Source organism: Nipponia nippon, unplaced genomic scaffold (genome assembly GCF_047370975.1).
Source record: "Nipponia nippon isolate SJK-2023a ecotype South Korea unplaced genomic scaffold, ASM4737097v1 scaffold_27, whole genome shotgun sequence".
Classification (NCBI taxonomy): Eukaryota; Metazoa; Chordata; class Aves; order Pelecaniformes; family Threskiornithidae; genus Nipponia; species Nipponia nippon.
In genome coordinates, this window is record NW_028262344.1 from 3,299,086 (window position 1) to 3,321,080 (window position 21,995).

The 21,995-nt window shown below is 58.1% G+C and overlaps 1 protein-coding gene and 1 long non-coding RNA gene across 7 annotated transcripts; one reads left to right on the plus strand and one right to left on the minus strand.

Moving 5' to 3' along the window:
• Window positions 1–803: 803 nt before the first annotated feature.
• LOC148055033 (uncharacterized) lies at window positions 804–20,606 on the minus strand. Of its 2 annotated transcripts, none has more exons than XR_015705955.1 (3): window positions 20,490–20,606; window positions 1,333–1,516; window positions 804–938 (listed from the first exon to the last, which is right to left on the minus strand). It is a non-coding gene; the product is annotated as an uncharacterized LOC148055033 (long non-coding RNA). The 2 variants fall into 2 exon arrangements; XR_015705956.1 differs by lacking the exon at window positions 20,490–20,606 and adding an exon at window positions 17,895–18,001.
• On the plus strand, window positions 1,262–9,421 carry LOC104016072 (indoleamine 2,3-dioxygenase 2). 5 transcript variants are annotated; one of them, XM_009468896.2, is made up of 10 exons: window positions 1,262–1,484; window positions 2,885–2,980; window positions 3,613–3,732; window positions 3,919–4,037; window positions 4,401–4,415; window positions 4,877–4,976; window positions 5,181–5,298; window positions 5,756–5,807; window positions 7,650–7,798; window positions 8,490–9,421. In XM_009468896.2, exons 1-10 carry the CDS (start codon window positions 1,392–1,394, stop codon window positions 8,858–8,860), a joined length of 1,233 nt encoding a protein of 410 aa, XP_009467171.1. In that variant the 5' UTR covers window positions 1,262–1,391; the 3' UTR covers window positions 8,861–9,421. The 5 variants fall into 5 exon arrangements, with proteins under 5 accessions (XP_009467171.1, XP_087619132.1, XP_087619130.1 ...); XM_087763006.1 differs by having other exon boundaries at window positions 8,646–9,421; XM_087763004.1 differs by having other exon boundaries at window positions 1,443–1,548; window positions 2,889–2,980.
• Window positions 20,607–21,995: the final 1,389 nt, after the last annotated feature.

Genomic DNA, 21,995 nt, shown 5'->3' on the forward strand with positions numbered 1-21,995 from the left:
GGGTGGGCTCGGGGTGCCCTGCCCAGCTGCGGCACCCCCACCAAACAATACCCCTGCAGCCTTTCCATGAGAAAGGCCTGCACAGTCGTGCCCCCACCTCGGGGCCCCTTGCTCCCAGCTGACCCCCAGGGATAAACAGAGGGGAGCAGGCGCAGAGAGCAAATGGCACCGGCACCACGTCGCTGCAGCCCTGCGCTTTCCCGTGCTGAAACGCGGGGAAACAGCAGCCTCCACTGCGACGTCCCTTTCAGCCTCCTTTCATTCATCTCCGGCCAGACAGCGGCATGAGCCTCGCCGGCATTAACCACCCAACGGGAAGGGAGTTCTGCTCCAGTGCATGGCAATGAGGGCAGAAGCCTGCACGGCTGGTGCTCCGGTGCGGGCGCGCTACCAGCACACCGTTCGCTACGGCCAGTTAAAACCGTCATTATGGTCTTGCGCTTTGTTTGGCACTGGGAACTTAATGACAACATCAGCTCACGTTCAGTCATTAGGCAGCTTGCTGGAAATGCAGATAGGCCCTTCAGTGACGCGAAATGCAGATTAGGGAGTTTCACTCCCTGCCACGCAGCGCTTGCTTCTGTGGCAGCGGCTTTGGATGTGGCTCCTATTAATTTATTTTGGCTGTGCTGGGCATATTGTTAGCGCATACATCAGCAGCCTCTCATGCGAGCAGGGGGCTGAGGGTACGGTTCGTGTCTGATGGAGTGCATATCGCTCCTGTGGGGGTAAATCTCCTGTGGCAGCGGGGGGGAGTCACACACAGCCTGGCAGGAGCTGCGGGCAGCTCCCAGAGCCACCAACACACATCTGCCCTGCCAGGGCCGTACCTGGCGCCTGCGGAGGCTGCAGGTCCGTGCTGCGGTGTGGGGTTCGTGGTGTGCAGGGCTCTGCAGCCTCCAGCGAGACACGGATGGTCCCCCGTTCTTGCACGGGTCCTGCAGACCAAGCACAGCGCACAGGACATGAGTTTGACGTTGCCAGGATCATGGGGATACCCAGAGACAGCGTCCCTGCACTGCCGCCAGCCTCGAGCACCCTGGGCCCCTCTGATGCAGCCTCCCACGGGAGCCTGGCGCATCCCCGCAGCCCCGAGGGGAGGTCCCGGGGGGAGACAGCTCACAGCCCCTACCCACAGCAAGGGAGCTTCCCTGAGCCTTCCCTGTCGGGAAGGGGGATGGAGATCGATGTTTGCTCCGTGACAACACTTTATCGGCAACCTTTAACCGTGTTTGCTCGGACCCTCTGGCCATTGGGCGGCCGGGCCCCGGCCCCCCCCAGGACAAGGTACACTCCTGCGGCCGGGGCGCGCGGCGCTGGCTCAGCACATACCGGGAGCGGGGCAGCCGGCGTGTCTCCGCCGAGCCAGAGCACATCTCGACCTTGCGGTGATGGAGGCCAGCGACGGCACGGAGGAGACCCTGCTGCCCCTGACGAGGTTTCAGCTCTCCGAGGAGTACGGCTTCCTTCTTCCCCACCCTCTGGTAGGAGACGGCTGTGCCACCGCGTCTGCGTGCTACAAGAGACAGAGAACAGAAAAATAGAGGGGTTGGTGAGCGGCTTTCTGGTTGGGTTTCAATGTAACGCTACTCTGTAAGTTTATAAAAAGCAATGAGGAAGGCACATGCTGTTTTGGCTTAGACAGCTTCACAGGACAAACCCCTCACATTAAAAACGATTAAACTGGCTGCAGCAAGTGGCACCGGGGAGAGGCGAAGGAGCTTTGCAATTCACACGTTGGCCTTGGCTTTACAGGATTTCAGGGAGCACGAGGCGAGCAGTCAGACTGCAGATCTCCCCTGCTGAAAGCGGTGCCATTTATCACTGGGCTCACTTCACAGCGGGAGCGCTCGGGGACAGCCAGATACTTGTTTATCATCCATTAATTCACAATTACACAAGCTGGTGTTACAAGAGGGGGAACCAGACACAAACCATTAGGCTGGATGGAAGCTGGGAGCCCGGGCTGGCGGCGTCTGCTCCCTTCCCCTCCCTGCAGGCAGGGGAGCCTGGCAGCCCCGCTCCGGCCCCCCATGCATCCCCCAGCTGCCATCGCTCCCCCAAATTCCCTTTTCTCCCCGGACCGTATGGCTCTTCTGCGTTACAGCCAGAGCGGGGTCCAGAGCAGGAGAGTTTGGGTGTTGCCTCTCAGCTGGCCTTGACTCCAAAGAGTTTACCCAGGGCTGGGCTTATCTCCAATCTCTCTGCTCCGTCCTGCTCCTGTCCCAGCACCCCCCGTACCCCAGCCCGGGCTCACCCTCCCCACGCCAGGACAGACAGCCTCCGTCCACCTTTGCAGTGACTCCCTGAGGGTCACGCTGGTCCCTAGAGCTGCAGCGGTGCAGGACCACTTTGGCCGCCCCGCTGCACCCCTCCCGTGGGTGCGCAGGGGACGCGCTCCCCTCTGCCCCCCAAGCTGGGCGTCCAGGCGCCGGGGCAGCCAGCCCGACTCTTTCAACCAACCCACCGCCTCTAACCCCTGTGACTTATTCCCAGGCTTGGTGCTGGCAGCACCATGTTTGCTGCGACCTGTCCCCCCTCGGCTGCTGCCTGCCCACGCCAGGATGCTCCGGGTCCTGTTTCCCACAGCCCCTCGCTATTTTGCGAAGGACGACGGTGGCAGCACGTCCCCCTGGCCCAGCACAGCCCTGAAGCCTCCTCTTCAGGGGAGGGGGCTGCGCTCTCCCCTGCGCCTGTCCCTGCTTCTTGCAGGGCTCTGCAGCCGGCTCTGCTGATCCCAGATTTAACCTCTGGACACATCTCCTCCTGCCTCAGTCCTGAGCTGCTCAGGAACCGGGGGGAGAGAGGAGACACAGCCTCACGACACCGTGTGCTGCCAGTCTCCGTGCATATACAGCCCTCCCTCTCACCTCTCTCTACCAAGACAGAGCTGCCAGCGCCCTACGGTCCCTGGATGGAGATTGCCCATGACCTGCCTCAGCTGATCACGAGCCATCGGCTCCGCTCACAAGTTCACCAGGTACCTGTGTTCTCTCTCCTGCCTCTGGAGCGCTCTCAGACCTTCATCTGACACAGCAGCGTCTGCTGAACGCACGGAAAAGCAAACCAACAGCAAAGCCGTGTCCTCAGCAAGGATTCACGCAGACAAGACTAATACCATGCAAAAGCAAAGCCTTAATGCTGGCACAGGAATAGCTCCTACGGCAGATCCTAGGTCGCAGCGGCCAGCCGAGGCAGCGAGGGCTGGAGCGTGGCGTGCGGTGGCAGGGGAAACCCTCTAGATGTCATGAGAGCCATGGCTTGTCCCAGCCACGCTCCCCGCCAAGGAGCCCGGGCACATCATGAGCCCCCCAGCCCGGCTGGACCCCGCCGGCACGCAGGGATCGGCTGCTCTCCTGTGCATCCCGGCGCAAGGGAGAGGGACCTCTTTTTGAGTAAAAGCCCAGGGTTTTCTGTCCGTGTTCACAAGCCGCCAACAGCAAATCGGTAGCAAACCCTGCGGGGTGGGAGGGAATGGAGGCTTGCGGGGAGAGGGCAAGGGCGGGGAGAGGAATTAGGAGGGTCTCTGCCCGGCTGGCGGGGCAGCCCCCCACCACGGGGGGCCTTGGCATCGCCTGCGGTGCCCCTTGCTCCCGAGGGTCTCCCCGGCAGATGCCGCAGCTGAGCGCACGGCACCTCCGAGGGCGCGAGGAGCTGCACTTGGCGCATCTGGTGCTCAGCTTCATCACGATGGGCTACCTCTGGCAGGAGGGCGAGGAGGGCACCGTGAAGGTAAAAGCAACATGGAGGAGGTTCACCTGCTCCTTGGGATCTGGGACTCATCCCATGGGAGCAAAGCCTCTTTCCTGAGGCTGCAGCAGGACCGTGACCCCTCCTGCCTGGTTGGGTGCCCGTAGATGGGCACCTTTCACCAGCCTGACAGTGTCCCTGTCTTCTCCTGTGCTTTGTGCCCTTCAGGTCCTGCCCCGAAATCTTGCTGTCCCCTTCTGGGAGGTCTCACAGGCCCTTGGCCTCCCCCCCATCCTCAGCCACGCGGACTTTGTGTTGGCCAACTGGAAGAGGAAGAACCCCAACGGGTAACTGGGCAAATGCCGGCAGACCGAGCGCAGCTCTTCCCAGGGTCTGGGCGAGAGCGATGAGCCTGAGCAGGTCCCATCCAGCACAATGGGGACAAATGGTTCCCAAACCACTCCTGTTCTGCCAAAAAACATTGAAAAAGCATCACTGGGGGCCTGTCTCATGGAGAAGGTGTGGGGAAGGGTCTTGCCGGGGGGGAACCAGGTGCCTCTGGGAGCATCCCCCCAGGGACGGTGCTTCCCGCGGTCCAGCCAGCTCGTTTGTCTCCCACAGAGCACAGTCCATTGCTGAATGATTTATAATGTCTCTCTTTCTCTCTCCTTTTCTTGTGCGTTTGTTGGCAATAACTGAAATGCCTTCAGGCCTCTGGAAATTGAGTAAGTATTTAAGATGCTTATTTATTTTCTAACAGTATTAGTTTTGTTTGAATTGGCTTAGCGCTCCAACACTGCAGGGCTCTGCTTAAGTTGAACCTATCTCTTGATATACGAGCACAACAAAACCAGCTCCGTCTTTGGCACGCAAATCCCACTGCAAGAACATCAAAGTGTCGTGACCACGGCTGAACCATGGGCTGCTCTAGTCCACGCTGAGCCTGGCTGTCACGGGCCAGATGTTTAGCCCCGCGAGTGCATGGGGAGGGTCGGGAATCCCTCAAAACCAGAGCAACCCCTCTCCCCTTCTGCTCTGTGCCAGCTCTGGGGTGCAGCTAAGAGGCTCTGCAGCTGGGATGGTTTTGCTCCAAGGGTTCAGCGGGTCCTGGTGTGTGTGGGGAAAGCCTAAGCAAGCACCCTCCTAACCCCCGCGCACTCGGCTGCTCCGCCGGTCGCCTCTGCAGGAACCTGGACACCATCATCTCGCTGCCTGGGGGAGAGAGCCTGCGAGGCTTCATCCTCGTCACCCTCCTGGTTGAGAAGGCGGCTGTGCCTGGGATTAAGGTAGGGTACCGCCGTGCCCCGTAGCTCTTTGCTCACCTGGAAAGCGCCCGCAGGCACGCACCCACGAGGCGTACCCATCCCCTGCAACGCTTGCTCACAGGCTGGGGGAAGGGGCAGAGCTGGCGTGGGTGGTAGCGGGTATCCAGAGCCGGTACGCAGACATCCCAGCCTCCTCAACACTTCGTGCTCTCCCTCCTCTCACAGGCAATCGTTCAGGCCATTCGTGCCATCTTGCAGCTCGATGAGGAGACCCTGCACAAAGCCCTGCAGGAGCTGGCAGAGGCCATCGGGGAGATGAGCAAGGCTTTGAAACAGATGCACGGTAACAGCAGCCTTCGGCTGGAGGGCAGTTTGTGTCTGTGTGCATTGCTGCGCCTGCTTTAGCTCATCGGATGCCTTAGCGTAAATGCGCTTGCACTTGGCCCATAAAGCCTCTCCGGAAGGATGGGCGGGAACAATCCAGGAGAAGCTCAGAGCTCCCAGGATGATACATGGGGTCTGAGCACCCAAACGGGCCCAGGGTTAACGTGTGGGGTGTCTTTGGGCTGAGCAGCTCTGAGCACCGATGCTGTGCCGCACACAGCGGTGCCCCAAGGAGCCCGGCTGGGGGGAACCCACCACAGGGAGCGGGCACCGGCACCATGCAACGTGCCGGCCCCTCCTGCCCGGGCCTTCTCAGAGCACGGATTCGGGTCGCCTCGGCATCGGCAGCAGGGGGGACCACAGCAAACTAGTTGCCTTTTGCCCGCAGTAACATCTGTGATCTGATTTCCTCCTAGACTATGTGGATCCAGCAGTATTTTACGCTGTGATCCGGATCTTTCTCTCTGGGTAAGTGCGGTGCCTTTCCCTCCAAAGCCACCTCATCGGCAGCTCCCGGGACCAGGGGGAGCAGGGGATGTGCTGGGAAGGGGCAGCCCAGACAGGGCACAGGGTCCCCCGGGGCGGGGAGGGAACCGGCGCTGCGTCCGGCAGCGTTGGCCCCCAGGGCGACGCGGTCCTCTGCCCTCGAGGGAGGGAGTTCCCAGGCACTTGATCTGCCTGCGCGGAGCTGCTGGGCAGGGGCTGTGGCTGGCGCCCGTCCCTCAGCCCGCTTCTCTCCATCCCGCACGGGCTCCGCGCCGCAACAGCCGTAATTGTGCGGAAATGAATCATCCCTGCTCTTGGCCCAAACAGTTTTGACAGGAGGAGACTAATTTACCTTCACACACCGTACACGCAAAGCTACAAAGCCAAGTGGGGTCTCTTCCCCCTGAGTGTTAAGGAAATATCTGTAACAAGCCTCTTGCTCCATTACAATTCCATTAATTCAAATCCCCCCCAAATACTGGAAGAAGTCAGTTGGGCAAGGCAGAAACAGGGCCGCGAGAGCCCAGCGCTGCGGGTTTGCCGTCCCTCATCCTCCCTGCGGGGCTGGGAGCACCCCCAACTGCTCTGCTCCTGGGCTTGCCAGGGGGTTTCTATTTTTGTTTCTCTTCAGCATATCTCAGCATTCCGAAGTCAAAAGGCTCCATGCATCCTGATTAGGTTTCTCTCATTTTTTTATCCAAGCTGACCTTGTCTCGATGGTCATCGGCCTAGAAAAACATGCCTTTTAAATTCTCTTCTGCTTATAAGAACTTCCCACTAGTAAAGGTTACTATAAATACATCCCTGGGAGAGCTAAAAATATTATGGTATTTGATAATGAATCTATTTTCTCTGCATTTTCTGCAAAATCTGCTCCAGCCGTCAAACAGCCTTAGCAGCCAGCACCGAAAGCTTCATGAAAGGGTGCATTCTTCAGAAGGTCAAGAGATATTTTTGTGCCAGGCACATTATCTCTCTGAAATTATAACTCCTCTTTCCATTTGTGAGCGAGCATTTATCCATTTTTGCACAACAGGCACATAAAGCTGGCTGACAGGGGCTGAGTTAATGGTGTACGGGGGGAGGCACCGACGCTGCCCCGTGCCTGGGCTTGCCGAGGACGAGCAGCTTTATGAGAGGGAGGAAATCACATTACAGCCTTGTTTTCTCCTGAAATAAATAAAGGCAGGCTGTCCTGCACTGTCTTTAAAGACATCATCTCAAGAGTAACAAGAACAGGCTAAAATCCAAAGTACAACCTTCAAGGGCTCGGAGGAGCGTTTGGGCAACTCTGTCTGCTGCAGAGGCAACCCGACTTCTCCTAACGGCCACCAGGATTTCAAGGAATTCATGTTAGGTGCCACTATTGCCCAGACAGGTGCCCCCTCGCCTCTTGCACAGCCAAAGCAGCTCTGCACGTGCAAACCAGTGCAAACCACCGCAAACCACCACGTGGCACCTGCCCGAGCCAGCACCCGAGCAGGAGATGGAGGTGCAGGGCAGCTTGTCCTGGGACCACGCCATGGGGTGCTCCCCAGTGCGCAGCAATCCCACAGCACGATCCCTAGCTCCTAGGCAAAGGATAATTAAGGATTTCTCCCTACACCTACGACCTTGTTGTGCGCCTCGACGCAGGGTCTGATTTCCGAGTTTATCTCGGGTTTGAGGACAGCTGACAAGGCTGAGCGAGGAGGAGGAGATCCATGGGCCGGGTCGGGAAGGTTTCGCTCCATCTTGCAAGCCCAGGGTCCCTTCTCGCAGCCCCCCCCGTTATCAGCCGCCCCACGGCCGCTCCCTGCCTGACCGCCGTGTCTTCCCTCTCAGCTGGAAGGATAACCCCGCCATGCCGGAGGGGCTGATATACGAAGGTGTATCTGACGAGCCCATGGCGTACTCGGGAGGGAGCGCGGCCCAGAGCACCGTCCTTCACGCTTTTGATGAGCTCCTGGGGATTCGCCACAGCGAGGAGAGCAGTAAGTCACACACTTTTCCTTTTTCCTAAGAAAATAAGGGGCGGGGGAAGAACAGAGCCAGAGCGATTCCCATGGCAGTGCCCAGCTCTGCCAGTCGACGGGACACGCGCCCATCTTGCCCTCGCAAAACCCTCGCAGAGCCCGGCTGGGCTGAGGCTCTGCCCAGTTCATTTGGGAGGAAGTCTATAAACAAGGCTCTGGCAGGCGCTCCCTCGCTGCTATAAATTCCCAGATGGACAGATTTTGCTTTTTACTGAGGTTATATATGGGTACAGAGATGAGGGAGCAGAGCAGGCCAGCATCCTGCCAGTAATTTAGCACATCCATTCACATAGCTTTGCGTTAGTCTGGCCCACAACAGAGTATATTTATCAGAAATTAGCAAAACCACTCTAACAGCAAAAAAAAAACCCAAAACCAAACAACCCGAAACCAAAAGGCTGAGAGCAAGGGCTAAAATCTGCCTTTTAGGGTTAAGACCGACCCTAATGGAGCATTGACCTAATATGGGTTTTCTGTCTCAATTAATTGGCGGCACTGAGACAGAGCAGAGGGGCCCAGGAGGCTGGGCAGGCTGCTGAGTCCCTGCAGACCGCGCCAGCACCAGTGCGCCAGTCCGGCTGCTCTCTGAGCGCACCGGGGTGCTTTAACCCACTCACCCACAACTTAGTTCTTTTGCGGTGCCTCGCAGCCGCCTTCCTGCACAGGATGAGGGACTACATGCCCCCGCCGCACAGAGCCTTCGTGGAGGCCATCCACCGTGCCCCCTCCCTGAAGCAGCACGTGCTCTCCTCTGGAGACGCGCGGCTCTGCGCGGCTTTCAACCAGTGCGTCTCTGCGCTGGCAGACTTCAGGTCCTACCACATCACCATCGTCACCAAGTACATCGCCGTCGCGGCGGCCAAAGCCAAGGCCAGACGGGCAGAGCCCGGCGACGGGGCTGGCCACTCCGCAGGGAAGCCTCCGTCGGCGCTGGAGGCCAAAGGGACCGGCGGGTCCCACATCTTCAGCTTCCTGAGGAGCGTCAGGGACACCACCAGGGAAGGGATGATATGTGCCTGACCTGCCCTGAGGGTTTGTGAGACGCTGCTCAAAGCAGGGGCAGGAGGCCAAACGGCTCGGGTGCACGTCTGCAGCGCACGAGCCAAAATCCGACCACAGTGACCTTCACCGAAAACCTCCTCTCAGCAGCCCCCTTCCCGCTCACACACTTCTGGGACATGGGGAATGCGCTCTGGGTTGTCGGGAGAGGAGAGCACTGCTGTTGATAACCCCTGAAAGGCAAGCACTGAGCGCAGCATCCTTCCACGGCACCGGGATGGGCACCGCATCCTTCCATGGCACCGGGATGGGCACCGCATCCTTCCATGGCACTGGGATGGGCACCGCATCCTTCCATGGCACCAGGATGGGCACCGCATCCTTCCATGGCACCGGGATGGGCACCGCATCCTTCCACGGCACCGGGAAGAGCCGTGTCCGCCCAAGCCCTGCTTGCTGCGTCCCACTGGGCTCGCTCCCTGCGACACCCCGGGGGTCGGGGCTGCCGCTCCGCTGCGGGGGCTGCCGGCTTGGCCGGACACGGCTGGGATTTCAGGGACGAATAAAGCAGCCATTCCCTAATCCAGCCGTGCTGCCTGGTCCTGTGTCCTTCGCGACATCCCAGCGCTTTTCCATCACGAGGTGGCGGCAGAAACTTGCTCTTGGCTCTGCCTGAGCCGGGCTCCCGGCAGCAGAGGAGCAAGGGGGGAGCAGGTAAAATAACCCCCTCCTCGGGATTTGGGAGGGCTGCGGCGAGTGCTGGGCGCTGCAGGGTGCAGCGGGTCGCAAGATGGGGCTTCCCGCTGCGACCCACAGCCCTTGGCACCCAGACACGGCTCCTCTCCCCCCACACCAACCAGCCCTGTCATTTTAACACCCGGACACGGCACATTTCTTACGTGCCCAGGGCTGTCAGGCTCCTGTGGGTCCCAAAGCACCAAGGCAGTCTCAAGTCAGCAATTCTCATCAACCCTTTCAGCCTGATCTTGACGCTTGGGCTGGTAACGACAAGCAGTCCGGTCTAAAAGTCAGACTCTTGATTGTCCGGCATTGCACAATTACTTGTTTCTGTACAAGACAGTTTTGCCCGCTGAAATGCCTGCTCCGGGTTTGGCAGAGCTCCTACATAGCTGTGCATCTGCAGCGGGACCACAGCTACGCACAGGGGAAGCCTGCTGACAAACACCAGCTCTCCAGCCACGGGGATGATGCTGAAGTCACTCAAACCCAGCCGAGAGGGGAAAGCGGATGGGAGAAGCGAGCAAAGCAGGGGGGGAAAGCGCAGGCTGTCAAGGCTGTTCGCTGGGAGATGCCGCATTAGGGCATAAGGTTTTACTCTCCATTGCCAGCTTCGTTGCAACTCCTGATTTATTAAGAGCTCAGGATGTCACAGGGGCAAAGCTGCAACGTTCGAGCACGCGTAGGATTCACTGTCTTAAGTCTCCATGAGCAACATCGTGCTGTGGCAGGGGATGCGGGTACACAGAGTCTCCTCGAGGGGCCAGAAAGGGAAAAACGCCTCAGACAAACCCATAGTCCTCACCGGGTACCGCAGCAGCCCAACACCCAGCCTGATGCCGGGTTCAGCCCAGGACCTAATATACAGGCTCCTATGATACAGACACGGCGGCAGACGAAGCAAGAGCAGCAAACAGCCCCGCAGCTCGGCCCAGCTGCCAGCCGCCCCGCTCCCCCGCGCATCGCTGCCGCACTGGGCTCCCCTCGCCCCACCGCGCTGGGATGGCTGGGCAGATCTTCGCGCCAAGAGCGGTGCTAAAGCTTTTTTCCTAATGCCAGGTGCCCAAGATGCCCTTTTACAGTGAGAGAGTACCCCCAAATTCCTTGGAATCGGCATCTTTAGGGAAATCAGGCCATATGCCTCGGTGTTTCGCCTGCCCAGGTTTTGCTGGCACAGCCACCAGAGACAGGTTTCACGCCCAGTCAGTGCCTTGGTGCAAAAAGAGCTCTGGCAGTGCCACTTCTCCTGCACTATCAGAAGAGAGTCAAGGTCCTTTGAAATGAGGCTTCATTCCCATAAGGGCAACAAAAAGCTCAGCACACAGCAGCTTCAACTATTAAAGCTCCTTGCTAAATTTTATTTTGTGCCCTCTTTTGAAAGGCAGTCTTAAAACTGGGGCTTAGGAGAAGATATCTTCAGTAAACAACCTATGGGAACATGTCAGCACCTTTAAATCTTTGCCTGGCAGCCCTCATTCCACTCGATCTTCATTTCTGAATAGCTGCTGCCTATTTTATGTAGGAAATATTTCATTCTGATGATTGTCCTCGTCTATTACATTTCAGACCATTTCAGGAAAACAGCAAACTTAGAGGGGGGGGGGGGGGAAATAATAATCACTCTGGCTAAATGAAAAATCCAACTGGGACTCGCAGGGAGCTGGTGCAGGCCGGGGCTGCAGGGGGACGCGGGGGCTCCCCGCGCGCTGGGAAGCGCCCAGCCCACGCTGGGCAGCAGCGACGCCAGCGTCGGGAAGGGGCAGAGGGGCCCCGGGGGGGTTTTGTTGCTGCTGCAAACCCTGGCGAAGCCCCAGGGCCCTGCCCCGCACATGCTGACCCTGCTCGGCAGAATCACAGAGATGCTCTAACTCAGGAGGGAGATTTGTGCCACCTTGGGAGAGAAAAGGGGAGCTGGGAAACTGGAGGAGAGACGCCAGAGAGAGCCAAGGGGGTACCCTGCACTGGTGGGCACGCTCAGCTTCAGCAGACGACTTTTGGGGGATGAGGAAGGTGCCTAAAAACTGCACAGAAACAGTCAGACCATGGCGTTCCCAGGTCAGCAAACGAGGCAGCAAGGGCTCACCGCCTTTGAGTTCACTTTACCAAATGCTTTGTCAGAGACGCGTGCAGCGGCGGCACAGGCATTAATCAGATTCAGCTCCTTTAAAGTCGGATCCAGGGAGGATCCTGCCGCACTCGCAGCACCCAGACAGTGATGCACAGTGATGCACAGACCCTTCCTGTCTTTTCTCTTGGCAGGCTGGGACAGCTGCAGCACGAGAGCTTTGATTTCTCTCTGTTTCCAAACCACTGCTGTCTAATATTGATCACAAGACGCAGACATCTAAGGTCTTGGGTGCATTACGACTGGAAGCACGTTGCATTTAAATAATTTACGCCTATGCCTAAAAAATGCCACTATACGTTTGAGACTTACACGGTGCTTGGCATTCATTTTGCATGCTGCCACCAGGAACCGCACTGCGATGGACTGCGGACCCGCGGTCCCGCTCTGCCCTGAAGGGTTTGTTTCGGCAGGCGCTGGCGGAGCCCGGGGCGCGTGGGACGAGCCCAGCCCCAGCTCTCCATCACCTTTACAGAGCCACAGGTGTAGCAGCAATGTTCGGTCTCTGCTGCTCTGGTCCGCTGTGCTCTGTTTCAAGCCCCCAGCCAGCACCCAGCCCTCGCGGGGCGGCACTGCACGTCTGCCACCGGCTGCGATACGAAGAGCAAAGGAAATTCAGCCCCCAGCTGGGACAACCTGAGCCCGCAGGAGACCTGAGACACCCGGCACTGCTGCCTGCGATGGGATGGACGTTTCTGCAGCTCTTTAATAAACTGAATGTTTTTTCAGCAAGGGGAAAACAGCAAAAGAGCTGCTGCACCCCAGGCCTCAGCTCCCAGAGGCACTTCTCTGCGGTTAGGCTGGGATGGCACTATCTGCCTGGGCTCCACACGAACGAGAACGGGATTTTGCACCACCTCCCCAAAGCCGGCAGCATCTGCCGGGCCAGCCAGGACAGATGTCTGCCAGGGAGCTGATGCAAAACCAGGAGGGATGTTGCAGCCCTCGGCCACGACTGCAACAGCAGCTACAGACCCAACTTAACACCACCCACACAGAAAACTATCTTATCGCTGCAAACAGAGGCCCTGCCCCTGCAGCGCTGATGCACACATTTCCATTGCGACTCTGCAGCTCGGGAGCCGCCCGGCAGCCCCGGCACGGCACTCCCAGCCCCGTTCTGGGGGTGCCCACCTTCTTCTTGACTCCTCGTTACCCCCTTTTATTAAGCAGAGATTTGCCCCGTGATGTCTGACGGGATGGAGAAGGAAGCCCAGTGCGTACCCGAGGTGGCGGGAGGAGACCTGGGTACACCTTCGATGCCATCAAGCCTCACGAGAGCCCCGGTTGGCCCCGGGACCTGCCCGCGGCATGGTGGCCAGGCCTGCCCGCCAGCCCTGCCCGCCAGCCCTGCCTGCCGGGCTCCCCTCCCAGCCTGGCGGCCGCCATCCCACCCACGCTGCTTGCTCAGACTTTCCGTCCTTCTCCTCAATTGCTTTGGCCTCTGGTTCCCTCCTCGCCTTGCCCGGGTCTCACCCAGGCGTCTACTGTAGCAAATCTGTGCAAAAGTTCCTGAGATGCCTCCGGGCACTCGCAGCCGCTTTCCCGGCGGCCGGCCCCTCTCCCCAAGGCATCTCACAGTCCCCAGGCAGACACAGCCAAGCGCTTTGCTGCACCTCCTACCACCGCTTTTGTCCCTGTGAATATTTGAAATTGAACAAGAATACAAACATTTGGATTCTAGACACTTCCCAGCCCCGACCTTACTTATCATACTTGGCTCTGCTCCTGGAACCGGGGCCAGAGGAGGCTCTGAACGATTTAGGTTATTTAACATGCTGTGCATAGATCAATCTCGCTCTCCCCTCTAGCCACAGGTTTCCCTTTGTGGTTTGCTGCACACTTATTATGTCCATCAATATCCAAGTAATTAAAATCCCCCATTATCTGGGTCCTGGCAGCCTTACGAGCTCCTCATAAGCTATAAAACATTTCAGGATCAACCTTCCTTAAGTGCCCGGGAGGTCTGCAGCCCCATCTCAGGATCCCCTGGCTGCTGTTAGAACCCATCGACACCACCGCCTGCTCCAACCCGACGCGTGTCTGCCATCCCTCTCCACCCGGTCCCGTTCTGTGCCAGGATTGCTCATTTTTATCCCCGTCTTTCTCTGTCTGCTGGCAAGCTTATCTCAGAGCAACTCTCCCCAACTCCTACTCAGCTTGCTCGGCTGGAGGCGAGTACCGGACCTGCTGCATTCCCGGGAGCACCCACAGGCTGCCGGGCTCTGGACGGTCACATCCCGAATTTCGCCCTGCTGCTCACCGTACCCTGGAAAAGCAGCGACCCCCCAAAGCTGTCACGCCTCCAGCCCTGGCTGTCCCTGCATCATGGTCAGGGACCGTCCTGGGGCTCTCCTGGAGGGACATCGGCTGGGGCGGCCACTCACGCTGCCCTCCATGCCCGAGCTCAGCCACCCACAGCCCACCAGCCGGTCTCTGTGGAAGCGGCTGTGGACTGTCCCGGCTCGGCACGTTGCTCCGGGCATGGACGTTACGGCACGCCAGGCAGGGCGAGCGGCGCACGCAGCCCCGACAGCACGCCTGTGATGGACGCGTACCCGCCGTGACACCACCGCTACAGACAGGTCTCCTCGTTGCGCTCTCCTCTCCTGCACAGCTTGGCCACAGGTCTCAAAGCAATTTATTAATAACAACCACGTTTGCTTTGCATTTCCCCCTTGGGAGGGATGGGAGGGCACAGAAAATAATTGCCTTCACCTTCTTTCTGGTGCTGCCACTTGCCCAAGACCTGACATTGCATCGCATGCATGCCCTGAGCACCGCATCCCTCTGAACGCTCGACCTGGCAAGAGCACAAGCAACGCCGAGGGCTTTATCTCTGCCCGGGGAATTACTCACCTTGGCAGGAGTGACTGCAGTCCAGATATGATTAAAGGACATGACTCAAGCCAAAAAGCGCTAATTATGGCACTGAAAGAGGAGGAGAGAGGAGCTGCTAAATTACGCCTAAAATGGAAGGGGCGTTAGGAACAGATTGAACAGCCATTGCTGCAGAGATGATGAACACGGGGTTGTCCCAGCCCGGGGCCACCGGCACCGCAGCGAGGGGACACGCCAGATGCAGTGCCGCCAGGCAGCCCTAGACCTCTTGCCAACACTGGTTTTATTCTGCAGTTTGCATCATCCTGTTCTACTCGTTCTGTCACTCGATGTTGTATGCGCTTTGCCCAAGTGTCCCTGGGACCTGCCACCCCAAGCCCAACAGCGGCCTGTCAACAAGCCTCTGTCAGGGAAGGAACAGGTTTGTTTATGCTCTCTGTGTGACCTCCAGTAAATCTCTGGGGTTCTGCTGTGTGTTTTAGCTTCCCAGCTTTACCAGGCGGGCAAGCATCTGCTAACGGCATGGGGATCCCTCTCCCGCTCTGCTCCGCTCCGTCCGTGCGGGCTGCATTCACGGTCTCCATCACCTCCTGTAGCTGCCTCCCTTTGCTGAAGCCTAACGCTGCCCTCTCTTTTGCTGGCTCCTCGCTGCAGCGTGTGATCCCTGCAGACGCAGTGTCAGCGCTGCAGCGGCATTGGGGCGAGGTGACAAGGGACGCGTGCCCGGGGCTGTCACACGCAACCACACGCTCGGTGGGCTGCAGTTCCCGGCACCTTACGTTTCTGCCTGCTGGGAAGCTAAAAGGACCGCACGGACAAACTCTGGTCCTGTTTTCCCATGGATGGTCGGTGCTGGGAAACGGCATTGGTGTAAAGCGAGTCACCAGATGGAAGGATACCCAGAGGGACCTTTGGGAAAGGGCGTTATTTCAAGCCCTGAAGTCCCCAGTGTACGGCCGGCATTTACAAACCAATGCACTGTTAATGCTGTTTGGAAATAAAAGGAACCAGAGACCGAAACATTAGCATTAGAATAAAAATAGCTTTGCATGGAACAAACACAGTTTGGAAACAAGCCAAAGACAGGCCTTGACAAAGGTCTTCGACCTCCCTTTAGGATTACAGACGTCGCCGCAACCGCAGGCTGCTGCCGCAGCCCCCCCTGCCCGCAGCCCTGCGCCCGGCTCTCCGCTAGCAACTTGAGCATCTCAGTTGGCAGCCAAGGTTTTATGGGTTTCTGGGACACGGCAAAAATCACTTTCCTGTTCATAAAACGTACAGCAGAAATGCAGTGCATGGCAGGATATAGGAGTGGGTTTGCAGCCTCGTCTTTAGGACACGGGCAGCGGATGAGAGGGGTATGCCGTGCAGCCTCCCCCCCTCCACAGACTGGGGGAGCATTAAAAATACATCACGAGTGTGGCCTAGAAACATCTTGTGTGTTCAGGGACAGCAGCGATGGCTTTAATTCCCCCTTCCAAGATCCTTTAGCCCACAGCGAAGCAGGGGAGGAGATGCGGTCCCCGCGCGCCCCGGGGCAGCAAGGGGCTCCCTGGAGGAGGGGGCGGCCGGGGCTCCCTCTGCTCCGGCTGCAGGTGCCCCCCGCCAGCTTGGCTCTCCCCGCACGCTGCCGGGGCAGCTCCGGGGCTGCTCACAGCCGAGAGGGGAGGCAATAAAATCCACAGGCTTTGAGCGCCAGCTCTCTAAGGCCGGGGCTGTCGTCTTCTGTATTTACTCGGAGACGAGCACAGCAGGTTCCTGGTTTATGACAATGCATTAGAGTAATTTGAATAATAAATACCATGAAGAAAGTGCAGTATCATGAAATATGGGTTTTTCCAATAAATAAATCATGGCCGTTATTTGCATGTATAATATCAAGAGAGTGTATCTGGGACAGCTGGTGCTGGCTGGAGTGCCCGACACGAAGATTTGCAAGAAGACATGAAGATTTGCCATAAACTAACATCCCCTTCCTTTAGCTCGCCTCTCACTCCAGCCCCACTGGGTTTGCATTTTAGGATTCGAGGAGGTGACACCGGCAGGGCAGACCCCATTTCTGCAAGCCTTTCCTTGCGTGGCAAGCCGTGCCACAGTTGCCACGTGGACCCACTGGGCATCGGTGCAAAGGTGCCGTCCCCAGGGGCCTGACCGGAGCCCCGGCCACGGGCCGCACGCTCGGTCTAACGAGGGGAAAGTGGGCGGATGGCTGGGAATGACTTCTCTAATGCCCGGAGTGGCCGTTCATGCCAGGAGCCAGGGCTGAATCACCAGCTGCGTGGTGGCATGTGGCGGTGCCGCGCAGAGGAAGCGCCGCGGCGGCCCCAACGCCTGTTTGCGGAGTTAGTCACCGCAGCCCGCCGTTGCTAGCCCGGGTAAACAAGGGCAAACAAAGGCGCTGGCGTTCCAGGCAGGCACGGTGAGCCCGTGAGGCAACGCGGGCCCAGCTTCCCAAGAGCTCCGCCAAACCGATTTCTTAGAAAAAAGGAAAAAAAAAAAGGAAAAAAAGACAAGGCACTGCTATTATTGCAGTAAGAGGCTGTCTCATGCTGGGCTCCACTGCTAAATATATTCTGTGTTTACTGTACGCAAGAACAGTAGGAAGCCTTCCGAAACGGCACCGGGGTTGCTCCCATTTTTTTCAGCAATCAATCACGCCTAGCTTGAGCCATTTTTATCCTGACACAAATGGAAAATATTTTCCTGGTTTAATTTCTACTGATCACAGACATTTCCTCAACAGAGAGGAGCCCCATGGCCCCGGGAGGGGGGAAGAAGTCCCCGAGGAAACTATTTCACTGCGGAGATGCAGGGCACAGCTCGCTCGCAGTGGGATGCCCCACGAGCAGACAGGGCGAGTCAGGACACGATCCCTGCGAGGCCGGGAGCCATTAGCAAGGCTGTTAATCCTTTTGTTTCCCCCCAGTTCATTTGCTGAACAAGAGACTTGGTGTTTACCCACCTGCCGGCCAAGCACAGCGCCTGAGAATCTCTCGAGGCCGTTGCTGCTGCGTGGCAGCGGCGGTGCCGGGGCGCATTTGCTCGTGGGGACGAGACCCTGGAGCTCCGGGGGGTGGATGGGGGCACAGGGGTGAGGGGCGGTGGGGCACATGAGGGCAGGGCATGGGTCTCCCCCCCGAGCACCCTTCCGCGGGGCAGCTCCCACCCACCCCATCCCGTCCTCCACACGCGGCTGCCCCACGGTTTGTGGGTGCAGCCCTGGCTGTGAGGGGGGCAAGCGCCATCCCCTTTGCTGCACCGGGATCCTCTCTTCCCCAGCTGCTGCCATGCCGAGAGAGGCCTGTGGAGGGGCAGGGTTTGGGGGTCAGATAGCTGCTGGATTTTGTTTACCTTCTCCGTAAGGTTTCCCTAAACAGCATTTGGGAAACACTCCTTCCATGAACCTCATCGGGGCCGGAACTGACTCAGCTTTCTGCACGGAGAGGGTTCTGGAGACGAGCTCACTGGCATCGTTAACTTGACATCATGCTGTTTACTGATAACGTATTTTATTTTCATTTGTGCCTCACGTCAGAGCGGCATGCGCAGAGCTCTGACGCATCCCCACCGGCCCCGGCTCCTCCTGCACGAACCCATCTAAAGCGCAGCCGCTCGCCGGGTCAGCACGCACCGTTCAAACAGCAACTTGCGATTTAAGGGGCAGCAGCGACCACCCCCACACATGATAATACCCAGACCTTGAAACCTTGAATCTCCCCTTCCCCTTTTCCCTGCCCGCTGCAGGGGCAGAACCCGCACTGTCCTTCCAGCCTTCACCCACGCTGCTCCCAAAACCACAAGGCATTGCTCAGTTTTTCCTCCTTGATGCTTTCGCGGAGCAAAAGTGAGCAGCTCGGAGCAATCCAGGCACTCAAGTTCATTCAGATCAGCAGCAGACAACCCACACGAGAGCTATTTTACCCAGCGTTCTCCATCTAAATGACCTTTTCATGTGTTATGGAAAAAGCACGCCGCTCCACGCTGGCGTTTTGGCACATTAATTACACGCTGCAGCCGTCGGCCGCTGTGGCGGGGGCCGTGGAAGGTCGTGTCACACACGGCTCCGATGCCAGGCTGGGCAGGACGCCAGCAAGACTGAAAATGCCTGTTCTGACCCATTCGTCTTTCAGGGTTTCTTATGTAAGAGAGAAAAGAGGGAAGAGGGACATGGCTGGAAGCAGCATCGGGGCTCTCCTATCCGCCTCTCCAACACTTTGCATGCTGCCCAGCCTGCTCAGCGTGCTGATCCGGCCCACATCGAGGCCACGAAGCAGCGACTCTGAACGCAGAGAAGTTAACAGCCTCCGACCGAGCCCAGCGCTGCTGCGGGAGCAGCCCTGGTAAGACACGAGTCGCCACGCTTGTCTGCGAGACGTGGACCGGGCTTTGCAGCTCCGTGACCTGCAGCAAGGACTCTGCAGTGTACGTACAACAATTTCACCTATTGAATACAGAGCATAACCTATATGAAGATTTGTAGCTAGGCTTATAAGACCTCATAGGCAGCTCGGAGGCCTTTCTCTCCCCAGACCTCTTCCCCAAGCCGGAGGGGCGGCTGGTATCAGTGCCGGCTCCCGCTTCGCTCAGACAGACCCTCGCGATGGGCAGGCAGAAAGACAAATCCGATCTACTTCTCCCAGGCACTTCAGAGCACAAACTGCAAACCGGGCTGGTTTCTAGTTTGCCACCAAACCTCTGACGGATCAGAGCCGAAGCCGGAGCGGTCACGGCTCGTACACTCAATTAGCAGTTTGCTGATCAGCCGGGTCTCTGTCAGAGGGGCTGCAAAGCACTTTTTCCTTTACATCCACACAGCAGCATCTCTCTCCCTTTTTCTCCCCTCCTACACAGAGCTGAAATAAACTTGCAGTTCTAAACCAGTTCTTTTTTGTTTGAACTGCCTGCATAAATAACCCGATGCAGACAGACCGAAACACCCATAAACCAGCGCTGACACTTGACAAGGATTCAAGGGCAGATCTCGAGAACAAAGACAAGGCTCCCTTGTAAACAAGGCATCAGTCACTTAGATTATAACAATTAGGCAACGTGATTGTTAGGAAACATCTAGAAGTCGTCACTGGAAGAGCTAAACAAGCCTGAGAGCAGAGCCTGGCAGTGGGCTGCTACTCGGGAAGCCTCGGGGGGGTTCCCGCTCCGTGGCCGTACGGAGCAGCTCCGTGCCCCGCTGCGCTCCCGGTGATTCCAGGGATGGCGGGAGTCTCCCCGGCCCCTGGCACGGACCTCAGCTGGGGCGGGCGACGCTGGCCGGCCCGGCGCCTGAAACTGCCAGCCTCGCCTCTGGCTTGGAGATAGGCTTTACAGCCCTGATATTGCTCTTCGGAGTGAGAGCTGACGTGCGCTGCTGAGTGCAATTTGCTGGGGAAAACAACCGCTGGCAGAAGTTCAGTAACCTGCTGTAACCCCAGAAACAGCCGCAACGGTCCTGGGAATAGCCTGAGCCGTGGCTCCAGTGGCTGCGTGGGTCTCAAACCCATGTGACACTTGTGCAAACCCATGCGACATCCGTGCAAACCCATGCGACCTGTGCAGCATCCCGCCAAAGCAGCAGGGGCGCAGCCAGCCCCGGGTGCACCCTGGGGGGATCTGCAGCAGGGCCTCAGCATGCAAAAACCAACCCCCAAAAACCCGTATGCAACCACCAGCCCCTGCGATTCGGCCGGCCGCTGCCATTGCTGCCATAGGCATGCTAAGGGCAGGGCCCCGCAGAGGGTTCGGTGCTGCCCTGGTGACGGCAGCGGTGATGGGAGGAGGATCGCAGAAATTGCTTTTCTAGCAGCTACAAAGTGAAAGCTGTCAGGCCGCGAGAGAGGGTGACGGGAAGCAAACACCATCTGTTTTCTCCAAGGAACTCTTTTGTTACTGGAGGATGAATTACAAGGCTGATAACACCACAATTTCAAGCTAATCTCCCAAACGACTTACATATCAGTTGATTTCCCGATATATCTCCATAGGGGCAGGCCGGGTGATTCCCTCAGCTCTGATTATCAGTTTTCTTCTCTCGGCGTTACTCGGATACATGTTCCCCCCAGCCCCAAGCACGCTGCTACCAGACACGCTGCTCTTCCATGTGTCTGTTTTGCTTTGCTACAAGATTAAGGAACTGAAAAGCAAATTCACAGGTTTTCTGCTAGCAAAGCCTGGCCCTCTGAGCCAGGCCCTGGCTCAGCTCCCTCTGCACAACGCCGGTGCTTCTTTCCTCACCAGGGGAAATGCTCTTTAATTTCCTTCTGGGTGGATCACAAACCAGGACTGCATTTTGCAGATCAGAACTGAAAACTGCCTCAAAACTGAGAGGTCAGTCACCGCCCGTACCCCAGAGCTGGGAAATCGCCTTACTGCTAACCAGCGGTTCACTCAAAGCAGGCAAATAAGCAGCAGATGCAGATCAAAACCAGATTTCGGGCTGAGCGCCCTGGAATGAAAGTGCGTTGCCATTTTAACTAACTTGCTTGCATCCCAGCGCAGTCCCTCTGTTGGTTCCCCAGCCACGCTGGACCCCTCGCAGAGTCGCAGCATCGCACAGAGGTCACCCAGGCTTTCCCCTGGGTCGTGGTCCCAGGCAGACCACCAGCCCTGAGCCTTTGGTGAGCCGCTGCCAAGCCCAGAGTCTCTGCACCGTGGCAGCCCTTACCAGGCACCGCAGATCAGCAGCTTAACGCCCCCCCGGACCCCTACGTTGCCTCGTGACTGTGCATCGCCACCGTTCTGCCTCCATCCTGATCGCTTTAGGCCCCGTGGGAGGCTGTGCCATGCCTTTTTGCACATCTGGCTCCCAATCTGGCGCTGACCCCTGTACACGGCCCTGGGCTGCAGCCGCTCTGGCTCCGGCGGTGCTGGGGGGCACCGAGGGCCCCCAGAAGCCGGAGCAGTACAAAGGCAGGCATCCTGTCTGCCACCCCTTCTGCAGCAGAGGAAGCAGCTCGGCAGAAATCAGAGCCCTGCTGAAGGGGGTACTTGAGCGCTGGTACGTGTGTCTGGTACCGTCGCCCACGGGCTGGGCTGCAACAATGACCCGAGCCAGCCCCGCGTCCCAGCCCCTAGGCAGGATTTCCCGTGAGCCCGTCCCCTCGGCACCAGACAATGAGCTGTCTGACAACTGGAGACAGCTCTGCCTTCGCCCTTCTCTAGCCAGGGGTACTCGGGGACCTTCAGGAAGATCAAACAGGAAATTCAGCAGAGAAAGAAAAAGGTTGTTCGTGCTTAGAAGTCTAAACTTTCATTGCCATGCTCAGTCTTGCTGACCCAGGAGGAAGATGCTGAAGTCAGAATATTAAAATACTTTCCTTGGCTCCCATGGAAATAGCAGGAGGTGGTGAGCTGGTAGGCAGACACGATGGGTAGGTGCCATTTCAGGGTGCTGGTCCTGCCAGCAAGCAGCACCCAGCTGACGGAGCAGCCCCGGTGCTCACCGCAGAAGCTGCCCGG